Here is a 26123-nt window from a genome sequence, read left to right on the forward strand (position 1 = left end):
CTACTGAAAGAAGTCTGATGAGGAAATGTGGTGATTTCCGAAATAGCTATCACTTCTACCATTTTTTCAAATTGTTGCTTTTCCACAATAAATTTTCATTTAAAAAATGGCCTCGAGCTCAATATAAATTGTTGAATATAATTATAAAAAAATATTATGAAATAAAATATGAGTTGTAACGCAAAACCACATATCTTAGCAATCAGTTGTATGGGAGCTATATGTTATGGTGAACCGATTTCCATGATTTTCAGAAATAGCTAAGGTAATATCAAAGTACAGTCACGTGCAAAATTTTAGTAAAATTACCCTAAAACTGAGGTAATTATTATCAAAAAACCTAAAATTTAAGCAGATTTTCAAGCACCGTTATCTCGAAAACTAGAGCCAATCTGGAAAAACGGAGGACGCCGTTGAATTTAAAAGATCCCAGTTAAGTAAGATCAGTTATCAAAACCTTTGCCCAGAAAAAAATTCAAAACCTGAGCACAGTGTTTTAAACTACGAAAAATTCACTTTAAGAACTCTAAACTTTCCCCCCTAATATCTCAAAATTTTTACGTGATACGGATTTTCTGAAAACGCCATCGTAATCTAGAGGCCAAAATTGAGTTTCCGTGTTTGGCCGTTTAGCTGTGATATTTCAAAACCGTAAAATTTACCTACAGTGTTATATGTGCAAAATGAACTATTCAGTTTCCGCCTGATCCAGTGTTAAAAATTTTTAACAGATATCTAGACCAATGACTGTGGTAAAAGCTTAAACATATAGAAGCTATTTTCATAATAAAAACCGTTTTATTGTTTCCCCTAGTTATATTATGGGCCCATAATATCCCGAGGCATTGAACTATCTGAAGAAGAGCCCCGAAGTATAACAGGAAAGAATTTTTGTGGCATGAAAATTAGTTAATTAACTGCTGAAGTAATCGGACAGCAGAATATAATAAGAAGTTTCTTTAAAAATGCCGACGACTATGGAAATAATATGCTTGGTGGCCCTATTCAACCCCAAAAGACTGGTGAAAATGACTTATCTAAAAGTTAGCTACTACGAACAGCATGATTTACCGTAAAAATTGAAATGTATTTCAATCTCTCTGCCACAAGTACAAGCTAACAACAAGTAATAGTTGCATTCCCTAACTCCCAAGAAGTTGCAAGAATTTACAGGAAATTACCAGAAAGCGTTCCCATACTCGGTTCTCTGCTTTCGTTTGCCTTTTGACAGTTTTACAGGTTTTAACCCAGAAAAGTTGAGGAACGCAACTAATAAACACAGTTTTGGTACTTAGGGTGAAGAAATAAATCCCTAAACCACAGTCCACTCTATGGGACGAAATGCTATTTTAGCATTTTACAAAAATTACAAATTTTGTAGGAAGAATTGAAAAACGCTATTTTCAGTAATGAAAACAACATCAATATAATTGATTCAGATGCCCACCACAACTTGGAGGTCATCCGGTTTCTACGGCAAACCTGTTCTTGGCGAAAGGGATCTTTGAATTAAAGTAAAAATCATATAGCTTTGGNCAACTTGGAGGTCATCCGGTTTCTACGGCAAACCTGTTCTTGGCGAAAGGGATCTTTGAATTAAAGTAAAAATCATATAGCTTTGGAAAACAAATAAAATCTTTTCACTATGGGAAAAATTAATATCCAGAAGTAGAAACATTCTTTGAGCATTAAGTTGGCAAATTTTTAGCTCATTTCGACCGAAGATATTTGAAATTTCCAGCGGTAAAACGTTGCTATTCATACCGTGCGAACAACAAAATTGTTATTCAAGGAACAAAATACCTTCTTTTAGAGTAACTAGCTTCAAATATGGGCTTTAATACCACTGGGGCTATGTAAGATCTACTTCTCAACAAGATTTTTACTTATTCAAAACAAAATGATACTGTGTTGAATCTTAAATAAACCAAACTTTACAGATAGGAGGAAATAATAAAAATTTTACTACAAAATATCGGTAAAATATATGCCGCAAACCTTAAATCAAATAAAATTGTGCAATAGAAATACAATCCCATTCTAACAAATAAAATTATCTTTAAAACATTTTTTTAAAATAGTCAGTAACCTAACACTTGTTTCTTTGCACATATAAATATTTTCTACGAAAATTTCAACATAATTGTACACTTAAATTATTTTGTCATAAAGTAATGCATATTTATACCGATTTTTATATTCTTTTGGTAGAGTAAATGAATACGATTATTGGGAAAAAACATCAAAGATCTAGTATTGGGCTTTCATTTAGCTAATTGAAGTTGAAGTATTGCACATATAAGCGAACGGTGCCCCCAAAAAAGGGGGTTAAAAGTTTTAATGTGGCGTATTTATGTATATATACAGATACCTTCTACCGTTTTTGCTACAAAGCCTCCTCATGGGACCTCTGGTGTCATCTAATCGATCCTTGATCAAAGTAAATTTTTGTATGGCCCCTTTTTACTATAAATCTAAGCATCTGAAGCAATAAAATATTTGTTTCCGTCTAACTTGTATGAGGGGCCTACTGTGCGTCGCACCTGAAACTTTCGTATCGCTTTTCTCTGGAACCGATTTAAAAAAAAAAGTATGTATTGAAAAAGGTGGCGTGGCACCTCCCATTCAAATTGAAATTTTCACATCGCTCACCTCTGGAACCGCTTATGCTAACGTCCTCACACTTTACACAGCAACATATGCTATCAAGGGGCGTGTCACCTCCCATACAAACTTAATTTCTCACATCGATTATCTCTGGTACCGCTTACGCCAACTTCCTTAAATCTTACACAGCTACATATGTTATCAGTAGCGTACTTATGGCANTGCTATCAAGGGGCGTGTCACCTCCCATACAAACTTAATTTCTCACATCGCTTATCTCTGGTACCGCTTACGCCAACTTCCTTAAATCTTACACAGCTACATATGTTATCAGTAGCGTACTTATGGCGAAAAGTGGTAGATTGCCGTACAAACTGAAACTCAGATGTCGCTTTTTTCTGGAACCGCTTGTGCTAACGCCCTAAAGTTGGACGCAGCTATTAACGCTATCAATAACGTGATTATGGCAAAAAGTGGTAGGTATTGAAAAAGGGGGCGTGACATCTCCCATACAAGCTGAAATTCTCATATCGCTTAAATCTGGAACCGCTTATGCTAACGTCCTGAAATTTTACACAGCAACATATGATATCAGGCATTTCGCCTCCCTTACAAACTCAATTTCTCATATCGCTTATCTCTGGAACCACTTACGCCAACTTCCTTAAATTTTACACAGCTACATATGTTATCAGTAGCGCACTTATGGCGAAAAGTAGTATATATTGGAAAAGGGGGCGTGGAACCTCCCATAAAAACTGAAACGCTGATATCGCTTATTTCTAGAACCGCTTGTGCTAACGCCCTAAAATTGGAGGCAGTTATTTACGCTCTGGGTTGTAGATGTTCTGTGTGTATTTTGTTTTACACCTTCGAGTAACTTAACCTCCACCGAAAAGAAAGAGGAGTTTATGCAGACGTTGGCAATTTCGTTTTAACTACTCATGGGTCTCTCAGTGTAATATAGTTTGAATTGGTATTTGTTTAACATATTACTCAGTGAGGAAGCGTTAGGTATCTTATCTATACGTACAAATACATATGTATGCATATTTTTTATAAATGAAAATTTAGGTTCCTTTCTCAGTATAATTTCGAAAGCTACTAAATTGTTTGGTTGTGGACTTCAAAATCGTCATTCGCATAGAGGAGTCAATATTGGTGACAAGCAAAATTTTAAAGTGTATGAAAAAATTTCGAATTTCGACAACTTGGCGATACTAGTAATAATATTAATCCCAACGGTTTTACCCTCCTTTCCCGCCCATCCGCTCGAAGGGCGCAGTCCGGATGACGTACGGAACCATTATTTTAAATTTTTGCGACGAGTCACGAAAGGCAGGAGTTTGTTAAGTGTCGAGATCTAAAACTTATCAGCTTCAGAACCAAATTCATCAGCTGATTATTTTGTATTTATGTTAGTCAATCATTTCTTGAGAGAGGAGTATCGCTTCTTAATGCTGAAAAGCGAATAAGATATATCAAATGTGCTGGAATGAGAGTTAAAATCCTTTCTAAAATTTCAAATTTTGAGCTGTGTTACTTTTGAAGATCGTGTGAGCTTTATGGTAATCCAGACATATACTTGCCAAATTTCAAGGAAATCGCACCATAAATAAGATTTTTCCTGATAGATCGGTCTCTGTTCCACCTACCGGAAAAAAGTAAATTTTTTGGTCCTTCCCATGGTGGTTGCTGAAAGCTATTTTTAAAACAAAATTTCATGAAAATCTCAACTGGCGTTCGCAAGATTACACGGTGCTACAAAAAAAGTCATGAAATACACCCGAAACAAAACCTAGTATAGGTTGTAGGTATGGTCGGGTACAACATGAAAATAGTTCCTGAACCCTCCATTTTTTATACCAAAAAAAACTGTATTTTCGTACTTGATGCACTTATCTATTAATATCGTGACTATTTTCCATCCGATTTTAAAATCAATTTAGAGTTTTCATCGGTTAAATTTTACTTTAAGAGCCCCTATTTTTCTTAATTTTTTGAACTTTGATCATCGTTAATTTAAAAAATTTCTACGAAAGTTGCCAAATTTGTGGTATTTATCTAAAAAAGTAATTTATTTTCGAATAAATTGATGCCTCATCCAATGCAATTGCTTAAAAAATTTTGAAGTTAATCAATTTAAGCAAAAATACGGCCTTGAAGATATATGTGTGTATGTACCGGACGTGCAGATTTTTTGAGCAGTGGGGCTAAGGAGTTCATCAATATTTACTCAAAATTGATGTATACAATGAAAAAAAAAATATTTTTGATAAAATTTTAGGAAAATGGGCGTGGAACCTGCCACTTATATCATATATGGGTCTTTCCATGAAACTGTAAANAATACGGCCTTGAAGATATATGTGTGTATGTACCGGACGTGCAGATTTTTTGAGCAGTGGAACCTGCCACTTATATCATATATGGGTCTTTCCATGAAACTGTAAACCGAAAATGCAAGAAAATGAATTCAAACGGCTTTGTAACTTTAAATGTTGTATTCAGATGGCGGAAAAAACGTTTTGAAAACGCGAAACGGTGGAGAGAAGAACTGAAAAAATCAAATTAAAAATTTAATTTAGTATGTATTACTAGTAAAAATATTGTATGGGGAAAAAATTTGTCGCGTACGTTATTATGTTTTTTTTTTAATAAGAACTAACCAGAGATAATTTCTATTAAAAATGGAAGGACTGTAAAGGTACATTATTTAGCTTAGTTTAGGAATTTTTAAAGAAAAGAAAAACTCCCATGATTCGCAGACTTTCGCATATATGTATGTATATGTGCCTCAAAACCACTTCTTTTTTTGTCGCGTACGTTGTCACTTTGTCTTGAACGGATATTTTCCACACCAATGTTTCGAGGCTGCTTATATCTTTCTCAAACATAGTACCCTTGGGTTGCATCATAACCGTAATCTTGTTTTTCAGTAACTTCTATTTTTGAGAGATTTATGTTACACTATAAGCGTACGAATATCGCGTACGGCTGCATGGAAACACCCATATGCGTACTACTTGACCGATCTCGACCAAATTTGATATACTCATTTAGCTCCTTAAGCACCGTGTGGGATTTTTTTGAAATCGGACAAAAACCACGTGCTCCACCCACATAACGGTAATTTCAAAAAACTCAAGGCTAGTTATATTTCAGGGGGAATAATGTTTGTCTGATCTAAAAAATCAACACGGTGCTTAAGGAGGCCAAGCTCAATGTGTATATCATGTTTGGTCGATATCGGAACTTCGTCCCTCCCAAAATTTTTATATATTTTATTGAAACTTTTTGGTCCAACATTTTCACCAACAATTCACGTTTACGATTTTCATTGGCACATTTGTCTGCTAAGATTAAGGTTTGGTGGTCATTTGCCGCTTTAAATAACCTAAGGAAAGTGTTATATCCGTTCTTGAAATTCTCCAGTTGTGCGGCATTTCATAGCACGGTTATTCGCAAAGCGAAATAAATTTTTTCCTCTTCACTCCCTGGCGGCAACAATGACCCGGTTCTATAGTGAATGTCCTAGAAGCTTTACAGTATAGTAGGTGGCAATTTCAAAATGGGTGCGAATCATTGTTCTACAGAAATGCAATATACATATACTTATTTCAGACGAAATACCTTAAAAGTTTGAACGCATAATAATATTGGAAAATCACATCCATTGGGCCAATTGCAACGCAGGAGCGTTCGATATACTCAATGGTGCAACAGGTCGATTTAATCTGACCTTCACGGCCCCTTTTCTCACTTGGCTATTTTTAGTAATAGCTCGACTTCAGCACCACTTGGCAGCACGTTTTTGCAATAGTATTGCATACATATTTAAAACATTAGCCAAATCGGATCATAAATAAGATTTTTAGTAATAACTCAACTACAGCGCCAACTGTCGGATTAAATTGTGAAACTAAACCATCCAGAGACCCACTCAAATACACAAAAAGTTTCGTTAAAATCCGTACAACCATTTAGGAGGATTTCACTCACAAACACACCTACAGAAGAATAAAAAAAATTCATTCAAAGATAGCTAAAGGTCGGTACGTTTGTAGGCCTCACACCCCTTTTCAAATAGCCCAAATTTTCTCCATGGGTATGGGCTTGATTTCAACTATATACATATCTGCATGCGAAGGTCCAGTACTGTACCATGAACACTTTCAGAGATATGCAGTATAAAAATTCGATTTATATGGGAGGTGCCACGCCCCCTTTTCCAATAGTTCCAATTTTTCTCCAAGAGTATGCGATTTATTTCGTACATCTCCATACAAAACTCTAGAACTCTACCAAAAAATTTCCAGAGATAAGCAGTATGAAAAATTCAGTTAGTATGGGAGGTGTCACACCCCTTTTTACAATAGCTAAAATCTTTCTCCAAGGGTATGCGATTGATTTCGTATATCTCCATACCAATTTCCAAAACTCTACCATGCACACTTTCAGAGATATGTAGCACTTCCTACCGTCATGTACCCTCCCGGTACCACCGTCAAGGATTTCGTTGGGATTATAACACTGTGTGATTGCTAAATTTATAGATCTATTGAAGCACCAAAAATATGCATACTTAAAGGTCTAAAAACGCGCTTTTGATAGGTTGAGCCTTATAATTGTTCGTAACTTAATTTATCCCATGTAAGTTATCCGATGAAAAGTATTTACAGTGCGTACACGGTAACCACAATCCTCAATACGTGCAATTCATTGATTAATGCAAATCTCTAAAGCAAAGCATTGTAAGCTTTATAAAAGCAACTTAAAAAAACAATTTAACCTCAATATCTACACCATCCTTTGTTTGTGCATATCACACACACAAAATTTGAATTAAAAAAAAAAATGATTTTGTTTTAAGAGAAAGTACAATGTTCCATATCTATCCAATTTGTGAAAGCTAAAGTCCGCAAGTTATATGAAAATAACCAACTGAATCTTTTGCCAGACAAGACATACATTGCTGATGGGTCTAGTCCATGCCTCGCTTGAGCAAATGCATCTGGGACGCCCAAAGTTTTTCTTCCTCTTCTTATTTGGCGCTATAACCGCCTACTCGATTTTGGCCGAGTCCAAAACAGTACGCAAGTCGTTTCTCTTCTGTACAAACTGACGCCTTTTTGTAAATGCCAAGTGAAGCCAAGTCCTTATCCACTTGGTCCTTCCATCGCAGTAGGCCTTCCTCTTCCACCATCGCGTCGCGTTGAATAGTATGGAGTCGTAACTCTTATTTGTAACAGATTTGTCACATCTCGTAATCAGCGTGCCCTAAATAAAAGGACGAATGTACCTTTTTTTCAATCTTGGCTAGAATCTCGTTTAAACCTTAACATGGAAATAAATTCAATCAGGGAGTTAGATGATGCAGTGGAGAACTTTACTCAAAAAATACACGAAGCTAGCTTCCCCAGCTACTAATAAATCGACCAATCCACACCGAAGTACTAAGGTATCATACTCAGATGGAGTTACTACTGGAGCTAGCTCGAAATAAGAGACGACTTCGAAGAATCTGGCAAAATAGCAGAAGTCCAGCTGACAAAACATTACTCAACAAAGCAATCAAAGAATTAAAATGCAAGCTACCAGGGTTGAAAGAACAATCCATTGCAGAATTTCTTAAGAATGTCGAGCCAAATAAAAATGATGATTATAACATATGGAAAGCTACCAGCTATTTAAAGCGTTCACCAAAACGACAAATACCAGTGAAATATGCAAACAACCTAGTGTAGATCCGACAAAAGTAAAGCCGATGCATTTGGCAATCATCTTAAAAGCACTTTTGAACAGTTTTCCCTTAATAGTAACAACCAATGTCAGAGTGTAGAGGCCTATCTTGACTACCCGTGTCAAATGGACAGACGCTTATCTCACGTTAAATTATCTGAGGTGCAAGCAGAAGTATCGCTGTTGAAAAATTCTAAAGCGCTTGGTCCAGACAACATCGATGCCTGGACAATTAAACAACTACCCAAAAAGTGTCTGCTATTTTTAGTCTTAATCTTCAATTGTAGCCTTAGGCTGAGCCACTTTCCTATGCAGTGGCACTGTGCTGAAATCATAATGATTTCAAAGCCAAACAAGCCGGAGAACGACTTATCATCTTACATACCAATAAGTCTCCTGACAATATTCTCGAAAATACTTGAAAGAATATTTCATCGAAGACTATTGCCAGTTTTTGAATGCCTTGCTATCATCCCAGACCATTAGTTTGGATTTAGGCAACTGCATGGAACGTCGGAGCAATGCCATCGAATAGCGAAGACCATACTTAGATGCCTGGAAGAGAAAAAGTACTGTTCTGCAGTGTTCCTAGACATACAGCAAGCTTTTGACAGAGTGTGGCTTGCGGGTTTGTTATTTAAAATAAAAAATGCACTACCGGCACCACTCTGCATATTGCTAAGGTCATATTTACACTGTAGGCATTTCTATGTAAAAATCAATGAAGACACATCAGATATATACGAAGCTAAGACTGGTTTCCCACAATCAACCACTCGGTCCAACACTGTACACAATTTTCACTGCTGTCATGCCAATAATAATCGACGAAATCATCACTGTTGCTATATATGCAGATGACACTGCTATTCTTGCTTCCTCCTACTCTGCAAAAGAAGCTTCTGAAATTGTTCAAAAACAACTAAACGAACTTGAATCCTTGCTTCGAAATTGGAGCATCGTCGTAAATTCCACAAAATCAGCACATGTTACTTTCACCATGAGAATTGGAGATTGCCCCAGCGTCAGCCTCAATCAATCAATCATCCCAAAATGCAATAGCACTTAGTACCTCGGGATGCACTTAGACAGAAGCTGACGTGGCAAAAACGCATTAAAGCTAAGCGTGAGCGGCTTAAAATCAAAACTAGAAAAATGTGCTGGTTACTCGGTCCTAAGTCAAAACTCAGCCTTAAAACCAAAGTTCTTATATACAAATCCATTTTAAAACTGGTCTGGACATATGGAATTCTATTTTGGGGTACCACTAGTAAATCCAACGTGGAGGTAATGCGAAGATATCAGTCGAAAGCACTTAGGCTGATTGTGACCGCTCCGTGGTATATAAAAAATTGTTATTTGCATAAAGACCTTAAAATACCTATGATAATGGAAGAGATAAAAAATTACAGTACGAGTTATGTTAACCGACTCAGCTGCCACCCCAACATACACGCAATAAACTTATTAGATAACAGAGAAGAGACGCGCCGACTGCGAATGCTACATCCCTTAGACTTACCCTTCAGATCTTAAGTTTAGTATGTGTAAAAATTACATTAACTGACTTGTAAATAATATTAATAACATAATTATCAAATTGTTAAGTAACTTATCTATGTATGTTACCTTTGAAATGCCTTTAATCTACTTAATGGACAAATTGCATATGCGGCACCAGCGCCAATCTTATATATCAATATATAATCACATTTACTCATTGTCAAACGACATATTGTAAATAAAGAGAGAGAGAGAGAAAAAATAATAATTTGTAACAATAATTGTGGATGTCGTCGGCATACGCCAGCAATCGTACGCTCTTGTACCGTTTTGTGCCTGAGCGGTTCTGTTCTGCGACTCTTATTATCTTCTCCAACATCAGATTAAAGAAATCACACGAAAGGGAGTCACCTTGTCTGGAACCTCGACAGGTATCAAACGGCTCGGAGATGTCCTCCTCAATTGTAATCTGAAGCCACATTGGTAAGGCGCAATCAGTTCGTTAATGAGAGGCTTCAGTCTTTCACACAACACGCTCGATAAAATAGTTAGCACGCATGGCGGGGTCGCCTTTCTTGTCGATTGGGAAGAGCGCACCTTATTAGCTCCTTGCCATCGTAATTGAATAGCTTGGCTGACAGGCTGTCAGCTCTAGCAGCTTTGTTACTTTTCCTCAGCATAATCGCTCATCGTCATAGTCAGGCGCTGGGATATCGACTCCATCGTCATTGACTGGGGGTTCGAGTTCGTCTTCTTCACTTCTGTCAGTGCTGCTGCCCTTCAATAGGGTCGAAAAGTGTTCCCTCCATAACTTGAGTACGTTCTGGTCATCGTTCACTAGGTCGCCATTATTGTTCCTACAGGAGTCCTGAAACCTTCCCTAACTGGTGTCCCTAAACTGGAGCGCTAAACGTTGCGTTTTCCATTGTCAACGAGTGTCAGCGCGCGCTATCCCCATATCAACGCGACGTTTTCGCATTTCCTCTCGTGTTTATTCTTGTTTCTTCTTTCACTTTTTTTTTTGTCCTTTTTCTTTCCTGTCATTTTCTGCATCCAACTTCAACACTTAACGCCCTGTCAAAAATGAAAATTCCATTTGCTCGGCGTTAGCGCCACGTTATTGCGGGATGCTCCATACAAATTGTACGGGTATGAGGATTTTTTACAGTTGTTTGGCGCTTGGCGCGCAACTTTAGGGACGGCAGTAAGTCACTCGACTCTCTGCTAAAAATTTCGGGTGTTTTTTCTGTCGGCCAGCATTTCAAGCTCTTCGCACTCACGTATTTCGACTTCTCTCTTTTTATTGCGGCAAATACGTATAGTTTTTCTCTTCAGTCCCTATAACGGTTCCACGTGGCTCTCGTTGCGCCCGATCGAAGCATGCTCGTGTATGCGGCACCTTTTTATTTGCAGCTTCTTGACTCTCCTCATCGTACCAGTGATGAGCGGGAAATATGGTTACACTGCTCGCGTATGTCGCTATGTTGAATAGTGCTCTCTCACAGCAGGTGTGAAAGTCGAGTGGCCACGTTGAGCTTTCCTTGCATTATTAGGCGCACCCGCCCCGAGGCGGGTGCGTACATTAGCTGCATCAATATAGTGGTTCGAGTCGATGTTTGGCCCTCGTAGTGTACGTATACGCTGGAAGTGTGCCTTCCGTCTATCACAGTTGGTTTTCTGTAATTACTTAAGACGTAAACGTCTTGGCTTTTCACCAAACCGATCTATAGTTTTATCAATAATCTCAGATTAATGCTCTGATACAAAACTTTCGATGTACGTTTAGAAGACACGAGCCTATAGACAAAGTAATAAACAATTGAACTATAAATTTATTTGTTAGTTTACCGTTCCATCCATTTTCGCTCTTGATACAGAACCGGATAATCCACATATCCACTTTTTAAATTATCGAGCTAGCATTTCCTGGTTTTATTTTCGAATATATAGGCAAAAATTCGGAAGTTAGGAGGGGGAGGAAGCCTGGGCCCTCACCTGGCTGCGCCCATGTGAGCAACAAAAGAAAAAGTCAGCATATAGAGCAGAGATGGGCAATTTTTGATCGCGAGCAACGCCAACGTCGTAGTTCGTATACGTACACAGAAGGAAAACAGCGAATTTCGATTCAGATTACAAATTTCACCAAGGTAACATCATGCTCGGCTGTGGATTGTTTTTCTTCATAATTTTAGCACGCGCTTGCCACATTTTGTGTAGAAAATTTACAAAAGAACCCAAAGCAAAAAGTGGTGTGTTTCTCTTAGATTGATGTTTGCATGCATTTGCGACTATTCAAACACCAAATAGTGCGACCCTATATAAGAACTCGAGTTTATTGTTCAAAGAACTTTCAACAAGCCGCAATATCCGTTATACGGTTCGTAGGCATAACCGTATTAGTATAAGCAATCTGTATTTTATGCCGTGTCATTTAAATAATTATTAAAAATATTAAATGAACTGCGTGCTGACCAAAGTTCAATAATTGTGTAATAAGTTCCATGATTTTAATATGAAATTGCACAAATTGCATGCCATATTTTAGAATAATTTGTTTCTATCTAAATAAATCGATATAGAAATTTAAATGCTGGTCTATACGCAAAAATACTGAACGAATAATATTTATAAGTAAGTTGAAAGTTTCTATAAACTAATAGTATTAGTTACTAAAAACTTCCACGATCCATTATTTTACTATACCTATAACCATAACTGAGCGCGACGCACTAATACCACGAGAAAATGAGACTGTGTTGGTGTGGTCAGCATTGATATAGAGAAATCAGAGAGCATACTTTGTTAATTTTAGCTTTGCTTGATTATTTGTGTTTACTGGAGTTAGCGAACAGCGAACATATTCACTAACGATAAAACAAATGAACATGCGTAAGCGCACACATTTACGCATCTTTGCTTTGCCTGCTTCTTCCCGCTTAACGCAGCTTGGTACATTTAGCACACAGCGAACATATACACAAACAGTCTTTTTTTTTTGAAATAGTATCACTTTTGTTTCACAAATTTGTGTTATATTAGAATATAACTAACTATTTTTTATTGCAGAACGTAAGTAATCATTTCAAAGTTTAACTGCAAGGAAGGAATATTTCAATCGATGTATTCGTTTTTGATTTATAACAGGGTTAAAAACGATTTCAAGATTTTTTAGCACATTTTGGCATATTGACACGCACTTTTTATAGGTTCATTCAAATAATGTTGAAATTATCCTTCCCAGACAGCTAAGCTTTAACTTGCAAAAAGCCATTTTGGGACTTAATTTTATAATATCTATACATATACATTAGGCTGGGACGATTTTGTATGGGGGAAAATAAAAGGCATTTGGCCGTATTGTAATAGTAATATTTTGATGTCTTAGGTCTAAGCCAGTTGTTATTGGACAAGAAAGATTAATTTAAAACTTATCATTAGCCCGCGCAATCGTATCAAAGTGTATGAATTTTGAAAATGAATCTTTGGCTTGTAACATCTATGGAATGCGTCAATTTTTATAAACAGGGCGATATATCAAATTAAAGGCTATTAAGTTTAGTACCTCACATTCATTTATCATTTTGCAATAAGTCTACACGTTTTTAGGAGAAAAATACAAAAAAGTGAGACGAGATTTATTTCAAACGTTTTAATATTTTCGGATGGTTATATAATATTAAAATGACCCTGGACTTGGTAACGCCGATTTGGTCAGTTTTCAAGATCGTGGTGAGTGAAGTCAAACATGTATTGTCAGAGATAAGGAATCGGTTGATAAGTTAATAGTAGTTTCAAGCATATAAGTATTTAAATACATTAACATAGTACAATTATGGCGGGAAATGCCCATTTTAAGTCCATTTATGCAGTTTTGAAAATTGGTGCGGAATGGTTTCATTAGTCACCGAAGAAGCACATACTTCGCGGTTTCTAAATTTGCCGTTATATGAAAGTAGGGGATGTGCAATAAGTTTTAGGTATACATAAATATTTTAGTTAATTCCATTGTGTGAAAAAGTGACTGTAGATGAATGCAATAGTCTTTAACATATCGTGGGAAATCCTTTTTAAGGACTCTCCGATTGGACGATATTGCTTTGCATTCTGCTTGAACGAAAAAGTCACTCAGTGGCACACTTTTCTGTAATCCGGTTCTTTCATTTAAAGAATATTTATACAATTGAATATAATTTATTTTTAAGAAAAAAACTGGAGATCCACTTAATTTTTGCAAATATAGCTTTGCTAAATGTTACTCGATCGGTACGTAATAATTACCAAATTTAAGTCGAGACTTACTGTTACTGATTTATGATAATAATATGATGAAAATCGTTCAGATTATAAACAAATTATTTTAAAATAAAAAAAATGTTGAACAAAATTTTTTGTTATCTCACTATATTTGCAATTTTTATATTGTATGCATAAACATAAGTACACTAATTATTGTTTCTAGAAGTTGTACCTGTTCAGTGTTTCCATACTCATTTGCATAAACAAAATTTTTCCACGATGGTGGAAAATTATGGCTTTTCTATTAGAGTTACCGAAACTGTTCCTAAATTTGCAAAAACTCGCAAACTATAGCTAATTTTAAAAAAAGATTAGAATATTTGGAACAAGCGACCTAAATGACCGCCAGAAATAATAATTCTGTTTTTTACATCTTTTGACTATAGGCCAGTGCAATTATCAAGAGAACAATTAAAATTTTATTGAAAACAGATAACTTTGAGATTAAAGATAAGCTAGAGGGCTGCGAGAAATGATATTTGACATTATCATTTGCGTTACCGGATTCATTATCGAATAATATGCAACAAACCTTTTTGCTGAACCCTGAATTTTTAACAGAAATCGGTCTTATTTGACTAGTGTGCTGTGGGTCACTTCGCGGTCAATGCGCGGGCTCTTACAACTAAAATAAAATACTAATGTTTTGCAGGCTTGTTGTTTACTTCATGACGCAATATATATTCACTATTACCAAGGGATTTGAGAAAAATTAGATTTTCGTCCCACCCTAATATACATATAAGTATATGTATATATATTATATTTTGGGACTTAACGATGTACGACTGGTAATAAGCCACCGTGGTTTAATTCAAAACTTTGCAATTTAAGGAACAGGAAAAATAAAGCTATTAAAAAATTGAGATTAAATAATTCTGAAGCCAGTCGTCTAAACTTTCTTCGTTTAAGGAAAGAATTTGATTGTCTTCATAACTTCTTATATCGGCACTATATGTACAACGTAGAAATGAATCTGAAATCCAATCCGACTAGTTTTTGGAAATTTATTGATTCCAGAAGGAAAACAAATGGCTTTCCAACTCGCTTAGAATATGATGGTATTATCTCCGATAACACGCTTGATTCTTGCGATTTGTTAGCAAAATTTTTTCAAAAAGTTTACGAAAAACACGACATTGTCGCATCACCTACATTTCTTTCTGCATCATTACCAACTATTACATCCTTTTCGATTACGGAAGAAGACGTACTGTTAGCCATTCCATTATTAAAGCCAAGCTCGAATTCTGATTCTGAAGGATATCTTTATCTTTACATCTTCATCTTTATATATTTATCTTTATATCTTTATCCGTATATCTTTATCTTTATACCTTTATCTGTATATCTTTACCTTTATATATTTATCTTTATATCTTTATCTTTATATCTTTATCTTTATATCCTGCCTTTATATCTGTATCTTTATTTCTATATTTTTATATCTGTATCTTTATATCTATATCTTTATATCTGTATCTTTATATCTGTATCTTTGTATCCGTGTCTTTATATCTGTATCTCTATATCTGTATCTTTATATCGTTTTCTGTATATCTGTTTCTTTATATCTGCATCTTTATATCGTTATATCTTCATCTTTATATCTTTATCTTTATATCTTTATCTCTATCTTTATCTTTATATCTGTATCTTTATATCTGTATCTTTATCTTTATGTTTATGTTTATGTTTATGTTTATGTTTATCTTTATCTTTATCTTTATCTTTATCTTTATCTTTATCTTTATCTTTATCTTTATCTTTATCTTTATCTTTATCTTCACCTTCATCTTCATCTTCATCTTCATCTTCATCTTTATCTTTATATCTTTATCTTTATATCTTTATCTTTATCTTCATCATACCGTTTATTCAAAACCATTTCATTTGATACCCATATTGGGATACTTTATTTGTTTTAGTAAATAATTTGAATTTGATATCCGGTAACCGTCTAAAAAACTCAAATCAAATTACGCATTTACAGGTCAAGCCCTTTCATTTGACACCTTATTTTTCAAAATCGAATGAACGATACAGATTTTATGAATTCGTGTTAACTATTTAACGCAAACATCTGCGGCATAGAAATTTTGGATTCGATTTTCTAACATGTGGCAACTCCTTTCATGGAACTACTGCTTCGTAGCGCACCAGAATTACAAGGCCTTTCATGTGACACCTCATTTTTGAAATTCGAGAGAACGATACAGATTTTATGACTTGGTGTTAAATATTTAGCGCAACCATCTCCAAACTCGACTAAGAAGTTACACTTCAAAAAACTCAGTGACTTGGTGTTGAATATTTAACACAACCATTTGCGCCAGATAAATTTTAAATGCGATTTTCTAACATGGGTTGCCACATGGAACTAGAGCTATGTTGCACACCCAAAGTACAAGCCCCTTAATATGAACCCTGCGTTTTTGAAAATCGAACGAACGCTACAGATTTTATGATATGGTGTTAAATGTTTAACGCAACCATCTCCGAACTCGATTAAGTTTCACTTAAAAAAAAATTTAAATTGCCATTTTTGCCTTTTTTTGACACTGAAAAACTGAACGTGGTAGAAAAATCTTGTAAATGCACTTCAAATCAGCATCAAAAATCTACTATAAGATGAGGTCGGCCTACTTAGATGTGCTCAAATTTTTTTAGGGTCGGCATTTATGTATGTTTTAATTTTGCCGCTTCTATTAGACAAACTGCTAATACCTTTCTGATTTATCTTTTATTTAATGAGTTGTATTAAATTAGTTTTTAAATTTCAATTTTAGGATGTACCATGATGAGAAAATGCCATTTAAACACTTGTCCAGTGGGAATCGCCACACAAGATCCTGTACTGCGCCAAAAGTTTACAGGAAAACCAGAGCATGTTGTGAACTTTTTCTTCATGTTGGCAGAAGACGTAAGTTTATTTATTCGAATATTTATTTTGTTTAAGTATTTAAAATGATTTTTCAAAAACAAAACTTTATCCTTTGCATCCGCTCATATTTAGATGGCCTTTTAAGATATTTCAATGGCTGGTATTAATTTCTAGCTCCATTCTAAGCTTTGTATTATATATAATTTTTTGGGATATTTATAACGGCTCAGCCTGTTGAAACAATGAAGAATCAGTAAGAGACACAAACTCACACGGAAAAAAGCTTGGGCAATAGGTTCTTGGCTGGAGGAGATTGCAACCCAAAACATACGTTTAGGGGGATCACACCTCATTAATCCAACCGTTATAAACAAACACAATAAATTAGATGTGACATGTCCTGGAAAGCCCACTAATCGGAAATAGATTCTGGGTCTACTAGATTTCGCTGTAACAAAGAACATAAGACATACATCTCATAGTAGTAGAGAATGTTAATAACTTATCGTTATTCTTATATATATACATATAATTCTCCTGTATTAATAAAAATACATGAGAAAGCCCAAGTCATTGAGCCATCAAAAATCTTTATATATAAAAATGAATTGCTGTCCGTGTGTTATCGCATCACTCAAGAACGGCTCAACGGATTTTCGTTTTTCTTTCATTTTGTGTCTTTCTATCTGTAGAAGGTTTGTAAAGAGAAAACTGGTAAAATGGTGTTGCCAGATATTTGCAATATCAGAAAAAAAAATACAAATAAGCCGCAATAATGCCATTTCACTGAGAACGCATAACAAATTAATTCGGAAAAAAATTTGGATAGGGTTACCACCATTCGAAAAAAAAGTTTATATATAAAAATGGATTGCTTTTATGTGTTATCGCATCACTCAAGAGTGGCTCAACGGATTTGCTTCGTTTTTATTTCATTTTGTGTCTTTCTGTCTGTAGAAGGTTTGTAAGAAGAAAATTGGAAAAATTATGTTGCTAGATATCTGCAATATCAAAAAAAAATAATAATTATAAATGAGCCGCAATAACGCTATTTCACTGAGAATGCATAAAAAAATTAATTCAGAAAAAAATTTCGGAGAGGTTGCCACCATTCGATTTTGCGTGTTTCTCTCTGTAAAATGAATGTAAAGAAAAATGAATGTGTTACCACTTATTTCAAATATCAAAAAATGAATTTAATTTACATAAGCTGCAATAATGTACATTACTGAGAATGCATTAACAAATTTAATAAACAAAAAAATTTGAAGAGGTTTGCCACCACTCGACAAAAATCTTTACATATAAAAATAAATTGCTGTTCGTTTGNGAAAAAATTTAACTGCAATTGTTAGTATTTCTTGTTCAACAGAGTATTCTAAAGTTATCGTTTTGTATATTAGTGTAAAAGAAAAACAGATAGTATTTTTCTCGATGATAATACTCNTGGAAAGCCCACTAATCGGAAATAGATTCTGGGTCTACTAGATTTCGCTGTAACAAAGAACATAAGACATACATCTCATAGTAGTAGAGAATGTTAATAACTTATCGTTATTCTTATATATATACATATAATTCTCCTGTATTAATAAAAATACATGAGAAAGCCCAAGTCATTGAGCCATCAAAAATCTTTATATATAAAAATGAATTGCTGTCCGTGTGTTATCGCATCACTCAAGAACGGCTCAACGGATTTTCGTTTTTCTTTCATTTTGTGTCTTTCTATCTGTAGAAGGTTTGTAAAGAGAAAACTGGTAAAATGGTGTTGCCAGATATTTGCAATATCAGAAAAAAAAATACAAATAAGCCGCAATAATGCCATTTCACTGAGAACGCATAACAAATTAATTCGGAAAAAAATTTGGATAGGGTTACCACCATTCGAAAAAAAAGTTTATATATAAAAATGGATTGCTTTTATGTGTTATCGCATCACTCAAGAGTGGCTCAACGGATTTGCTTCGTTTTTATTTCATTTTGTGTCTTTCTGTCTGTAGAAGGTTTGTAAGAAGAAAATTGGAAAAATTATGTTGCTAGATATCTGCAATATTAAAAAAAAATAATAATTATAAATGAGCCGCAATAACGCTATTTCACTGAGAATGCATAAAAAAATTAATTCAGAAAAAAATTTCGGAGAGGTTGCCACCATTCGATTTTGCGTGTTTCTCTCTGTAAAATGAATGTAAAGAAAAATGAATGTGTTACCACTTATTTCAAATATCAAAAAATGAATTTAATTTACATAAGCTGCAATAATGTACATTACTGAGAATGCATTAACAAATTTAATAAACAAAAAAATTTGAAGAGGTTTGCCACCACTCGACAAAAATCTTTACATATAAAAATAAATTGCTGTTCGTTTGTTATCGCATAACTCAAGAACGGCTCAACGGATTTGTGAATGTGGAAATATTTTGCGTCGTTTCATAATTATTGATCATTTTGTGAAGTGAGTTCGTTTTGGCGTGTGTGAAATAATAGGGACGCGGACATTTACGTAAAAGTTTCTTTGAAATAGTGTGGATTTTAGATATTATAAACAACGAAAGGTATTATATATAAAATGAAATTTAGTTATATGCTAAACAATTTATCATACACTACAATTTAGTCACTCAAAATGGGCAGAGGAAAGCATTGCACTTTTCAGCTTAGAGAACAAATAAAACACTTTCACAATAAAGGGTTTTCGTACCGGAAAATAGCCGAGACGTTGAAATGTTCTAAAAGAATGTTGGAAAATGCAATAAAATATAAACCAAAAGTGGAAACACGTGGACGGAAAACAAAAATATCTGCAGTTCTTGAAAGAAATATAGAGAGGTTTGTAAAAAAGAACCCCTTTGCATCTGCAAAAATTTAAAATCAACAAGTAATTTTTAGCAAAAATAAAACCGACTTAAAAATATCTATATATATGTATATATATTTCATGATCCAATAATCGGATCTAGATCAAATTAGTATGGGACCACTTCTGAGACACTACCTTTCTATTGCAAAAAGGATTATCGAAATCGGTTGACGTGGTCCAAAGTTATGCGATAATTTTGCATCGGAAAGGTAGTGTCACAGAGGTGGTCCCATACTAATCTGGTTTAGATCCGATCAGTGGATCATGAAATAGATATATATATATACTAGCAGAGCACCCGATGTCGTTCGGGGTATACAACTCAAAATATAAAACAGTAATACAAATCGTCGTTTAAAATGCAAAACCGCGTATCAGCAAAATGCAAAACCGCGTATGTGAAGTTGTAGAAATTATTTTCTAGAGGGTAAAAACATATCATATCATATTTCAAAATGGTTCTCTTTTTTATAAAGCAATCGCATTTCTGGTTAGTATATTTCAGGACGAATGGATAAGGATTGAGTCAAGAGCTTGTGTCAGCAAATCCAATTTTTGGCAGCCAATGTCAGTTACGCGGTTTTGCAGAATGGCGATACGCGGTTTTATACTTTAAAGGACGAAATATTCAGTTCAGCATAATTTAAAGGAGACAAACTATTTTCTTTGTTTACATTAACCCCATGTCTGAGTTAAGTAAAGACAAGTAAAATTTTTAAACATCCATAAAGGGGACGTGACACATCCCTTAGGCGTGGAATTTTTTATCAGCTATAAGTTCGGAACCATAAGTCACACGAACTTGAAATTTGGTATGCCGACATATCAATAGTAGGTGCTTATACGAGGGTATATATAAACGAGTTTGTAAAAGGGGGCATGGCACATCCCATAGGCGTGGAATTTTTTATCAGCTATAACTTCGGAACCATACGTCTCACGAACTTGAAATTTGGTATGCAGACACATCAATGGTAGGTGCTTATAGGAGGGTATATATAAAGGAGTTTGTAAAAGGGGCGTGGAACATCCCATAGGCGTGGAATTTTGTATCAGCTATAACTTCGGAACTATAAGTCACACGAACTCGAAATTTGGTATGCAGATATTTCAATGTTAGGTGCTCATAGGAGGGTATGTATAAACGAGTTTGTAAAAGGGGGCGTGGCACATCCCATAGGCGTGGAATTTTGTATCAGCTATAACTTCGGAACTATAAGTCACACGAACTCGAAATTTGGTATGCGAACATTTCAATGGAAGGTGCTCATAGTTTGTAAAAGGGGGCGTGGCACATCCCATAGGCGTGGAATCAGCTATAACTTCGGAACCAAAAGTCGCACGAACTTGAAATTTAGTATGCGGACATATCAATGGTAACTGCTTATAGGAGGGTATATATGTTAAAGGGGGCGTGGCACATCCCATAGGCGTGGCATCTTTTATGAGCTATAACTTCGGAACCATAAGCCTACCTAACTTGAAATTGGTATGCAGACATATCAATGATAGTTGCTTATACGAGGGTATATATAAAAGAGTTTGTAAAAAGCACGTGGCACATCCCATAGGCGTGGAATTTTTTATCAGCCTTAACTTCGCACCATAAGTTCCACGAACTAGAGATTTGGTATGCAGGCATACCAATGGTAGGTGCTTATAGTAAGTTGTATATGAATGAGCTTATAAAAGGGGGCGTGGCACATCCCGTAGGCGTGGAATTTTTTATCAGCCTTAACTTCGCACCATAAGTTCCACGAACTAGAGATTTGGTATGCAGGCATACCAATGGTAGGTGCTTATAGGAGGGTATATATCAACGAGTTTGTAAAAGGGGTCGTGGCGCATCCCATATTCGTGGAATTTTTTATCAGGTATAACTTCGGAACCATAAGTCGCACGAACTTTAAATTTGGTATTTAGACATAGATATCTATGGGAGGTGTTCAGAGTAAAGTATATATAAATGAGTTTATAAAAGGGTGATATACATATATGTATCCATCTATTAGATAACTCGGATATTTAATACTGCGTGTTTTTTTTTTTTGTGAAACCTTGCCTTAATTTTAATTTAGAAATTTTATCGTTACCTTAATCCACCTAATATTAATAATGGAACAAGATTTGTAGTACAAGTGATGATCAGTATATATTAGTTAAAGCACGATAAAGGTAAAAGTATCGCCTATGGATGCCTTAATGTAAACAAAGGAAATAGTTCGTCTCCTTTAAATTATGCTGAACTGAATATTTGTATTAGTGTTTTATATTTTGATTTGTTTACCCCGCATGACGTCGGGTGCTCCGCTAGNCACGAACTAGAGATTTGGTATGCAGGCATACCAATGGTAGGTGCTTATAGTAAGTTGTATATGAATGAGCTTATAAAAGGGGGCGTGGCACATCCCGTAGGCGTGGAATTTTTAATCAGCCATAAATTGGGAACCATAAGTCACATGAACTTGAAATTTAATATGCGGACATTTCAATGGTAGGTGCTTATAGGAGGGTATATATCAACGAGTTTGTAAAAGGGGTCGTGGCGCATCCCATATTCGTGGAATTTTTTATCAGGTATAACTTCGGAACCATAAGTCGCACGAACTTTAAATTTGGTATTTAGACATAGATATCTATGGGAGGTGTTCAGAGTAAAGTATATATAAATGAGTTTATAAAAGGGTGATATACATATATGTATCCATCTATTAGATAACTCGGATATTTAATACTGCGTGTTTTTTTTTTTTGTGAAACCTTGCCTTAATTTTAATTTAGAAATTTTATCGTTACCTTAATCCACCTAATATTAATAATGGAACAAGATTTGTAGTACAAGTGATGATCAGTATATATTAGTTAAAGCACGATAAAGGTAAAAGTATCGCCTATGGATGCCTTAATGTAAACAAAGGAAATAGTTCGTCTCCTTTAAATTATGCTGAACTGAATATTTGTATTAGTGTTTTATATTTTGATTTGTTTACCCCGCATGACGTCGGGTGCTCCGCTAGTCTTACTAATACACGTACATATACCAATGAGAGCCACTGCACACGCATTCTGGAGTATTTTTGACAATTTTTTTGGTGATGGTACTGTGCCTTTTCTCTCCTACAAAATATGCTCGACAAAATTTTTATATGGAATGAAATGCGCAGCACCGTCAATAAAAAAATTTCAAAAATCAGGGCTATTTTAGATTCACTTGAAACTTGCACTTTGTTACACTATAATTGAATGGGCTACAAAACTGCATATTCGAAATTTTCTAAAAATATTATTAACTTATTCACTGCAGGTCATTAGGATTGTACACTCCTATGTTGACCATTTTTAAGAACTGTTTCCAGCTTTTAAGAAAAACGAAAAAATCATACTAAATGCTGCCCAATAAATGGAAAAGAAAAGCAAGCTGAAAGTGTGATTGTGTTAGTGTGCCAATTACGTTTGAATGATTTTGCGTTCACTTTGTTACGCTCTCGCATGTATACGCATGTAATGCTTACGCTCTTTAAGCAGGCGCTCACTCTCTGTCCATGCTTGTATATGAGCAAATTTGACATCGATATAATTGTTGCCAACTTTGTGCCTTTCGCAATAAATTAAGTGTATTTAGGGAATTAAAACGCGAACATTTTTTAGTTTAGCGCTTGTTTCGTTCTTTGGTGCCCTTTTCAAGGTAATCCTTACTACTTACTTATAATATTATAAATCCGAAAGTGAGTTTGTTTGTTTGCTACGCTTTCACGCTTTAACTACTCAACCGATCATCACGAAATTTTGTACACTGCTGTCCTTAGCCCAACTTAAAATATAGGATAGACTTAATATTGATTAGACAAGGGGCGTGTCACCTCCAATACAAACGGACTTTTTCATATTGCATTACTTAGGAAATATTTTGGATATATTACTGGAAATTTGTATGGAGATATATAAAATCATTATTTACTCATTTATGAGGGCTGTTACCCTTTAAACAAATCAAATTTAACTTCAATTAAGGGAGTTATTTATTTCAAAATTACATTAAAAAATGGATGTCAAGAGGCTTAAAAAAGCTGTAGTTCGAATAAATTTTGAAAAGTATTGCCACCTGTTTGAAAAGTCAAGTTTAAATTAATTATACGCAAGCTATCTGAAGAATTAAAATATGGTTGCCTTACGAAATATTGTTAAGAATCCTTTATTTTGAAAGTTGTGAATAATGTTTAAGTATTTCAAAGGGTTGCCACCCTTTTAAAAACTAAATTCAATTATTTTAAATTAAGTGTTACAGTAAAAGACGCGCAATGGTCCTGGCGGTTAATTTATGGGTGGTGATTTGAGATTTACCCCTGCACAACTCAACCCTGGTGTGTCCGAATGAAGCTTCAACGCATAATACTTAATACTGTCAAAACACATCCATTGGGCCAATCATAACACACAGGAGTTTGATATACTCAGTGGTGCAGCAGATCGATTTAATCTGATATTCACGGCACTTTTTCTAACTTGGCGATTAGCCAGAGTGGATTATAAATAAGATCTTTAGTAATAACTAAACTCCAGCGCCAACTGGCAAGTGAAATTGTGAAACTACACTATCCTGAGAGGCACTCAAAAGCACACAAAAAAAAATAGCCCATTTTTCTCCATGAGTATAAGATTGATTTCATATATCGCCGGAACAAGTTCCAGTGTTTTACCATGAACACTTCCAGGGATATGCAATATGAAAAAATCGGTTGGATGGGAGGTGCCACGCTCGAAATTTTGTTTAGCCTATAACCATCCTTGGGGCATCTGCGGCAGGTGTCTGAAATTTCAAAAAAATCGGTTCGGCCGTTTTCGAGCTTTGCGAATGGTTTTGAATATGTATCGCATAGGTTGCCATCTTTTTAAAAGGTTAAATTCAAACTATTCAATATTTTAAATGATTTATTATAATATGGGTATCAATCGAAGGGCTTCATTTCAATATTACATGTAGGAGGTTTCCATCTGTTTAAAATCCAAATTCAGTTCAGGGGATACGTTAATTGAAAAAGTATGACAAAAAAAGTTTTTGTTTGAAAATATTTATATTATATGGTTAAACAAATTTTAAACCTCCTGTTTTTTAATTGAGTTTTTTTGAAATAAATTTTACTCAATGAAGCACGTAGAAATTTCATACACTGAGCGTAGCGGGTAAGGGCGATCTAGTTTTATAATAAAAACGTGATTCTATGGTGACATTGTATTTATTTTGTTCATTCCAAACGTACGGAAAACTTTATCCGTTGACTTACACATATGTCAGCGTTTGGCCGAGCTTCTCCTCTGGATAATATGCTCCCAGATAATCCAAACGCAATATTTTCACACAGTCTCTATAACGGAATTCATAGAATATTCTGCTCAGCTAGAGTATGCGCATTTGTACAAAAGGAAGCAATTGCATGAAAATAAAGCCGCTAGAGTAACCAAGTAAAGTTTTGCAAATTGTTTTACGAACAAAAAAAAACATTTTGCTAATTAAATTAACTGCGCATAGTTGGAAATATTTACAAGTGACATGCGTGATTACTTAAAATATTTGAACATACAGCTTTATATGCAAAAATACCATTAAACACAGCAACACAAATTTGTTGTTTTTTGTGGGAAAATTACGCCATTTCCAGTGTTTCGGTGCTTTTTTTAAATCAAAAACTTGGCAATACTAATCACTAACCTTCATCGAGTGCTCTTTGCTGGGTTCGGACTTCAAAAATGGGAGTAAAAATCAAGTTTTCGTAGTAAATGTGCATTTCTTATCTTTATAAAAAAAAAATGGTGAGCTACAGCAACTTTGCAAATACACTTGAATTCGTGAATAGGCCCTCACAATCGCCCGATTTGAACCCGATCGAAAAATATTGCTCTGCCTAAAGTTCTGTAATTGCGTCGATGCCCACCGATGCAACAATTGTCCCGGTAAAGAAAGAATGAAATAACTTTTTATTAATTTCAACCAAGGCATTTTAACTTTAATGATAATTGCTCGCTGTATTAAGGCGCCTTTACACGGGTCGATTTTCAGGTAGATTTTTGTCGTTCATGCAAAATCGACCCGTATAAATGACATCTCAACCGTAAAATGTAAATGCTTTGTCTAGTCGATTTTCCAGTCTACAGAAATCGACCCTTGTAAAGGCAGCTTTAGCCCCTTATTTAGTTCCACAATACAGTGATACGAGGGGAAATGAATTG

At 35.0% G+C, this 26123-nt stretch overlaps 1 protein-coding gene across 1 annotated transcript in view; it reads left to right on the forward strand.

Moving 5' to 3' along the window:
- The window catches only part of LOC108360908 (glutamate synthase [NADH], amyloplastic), a 149652-nt gene that overhangs the window by 66658 nt on the left and 56871 nt on the right, over positions 1 to 26123 (forward strand). The window contains exon 8 of the mRNA XM_017613371.1: positions 16938 to 17071. Within this exon, the coding sequence (XP_017468860.1) occupies positions 16938 to 17071 (134 nt within the window). The remainder of the gene's footprint in view (positions 1 to 16937; positions 17072 to 26123) is intronic.

Source organism: Rhagoletis zephyria, unplaced genomic scaffold (genome assembly GCF_001687245.7).
Source record: "Rhagoletis zephyria isolate East Lansing unplaced genomic scaffold, Rhagoletis_zephyria_1.1 Rzeph_scaffold_00652, whole genome shotgun sequence".
Taxonomy (NCBI): Eukaryota; Metazoa; Arthropoda; class Insecta; order Diptera; family Tephritidae; genus Rhagoletis; species Rhagoletis zephyria.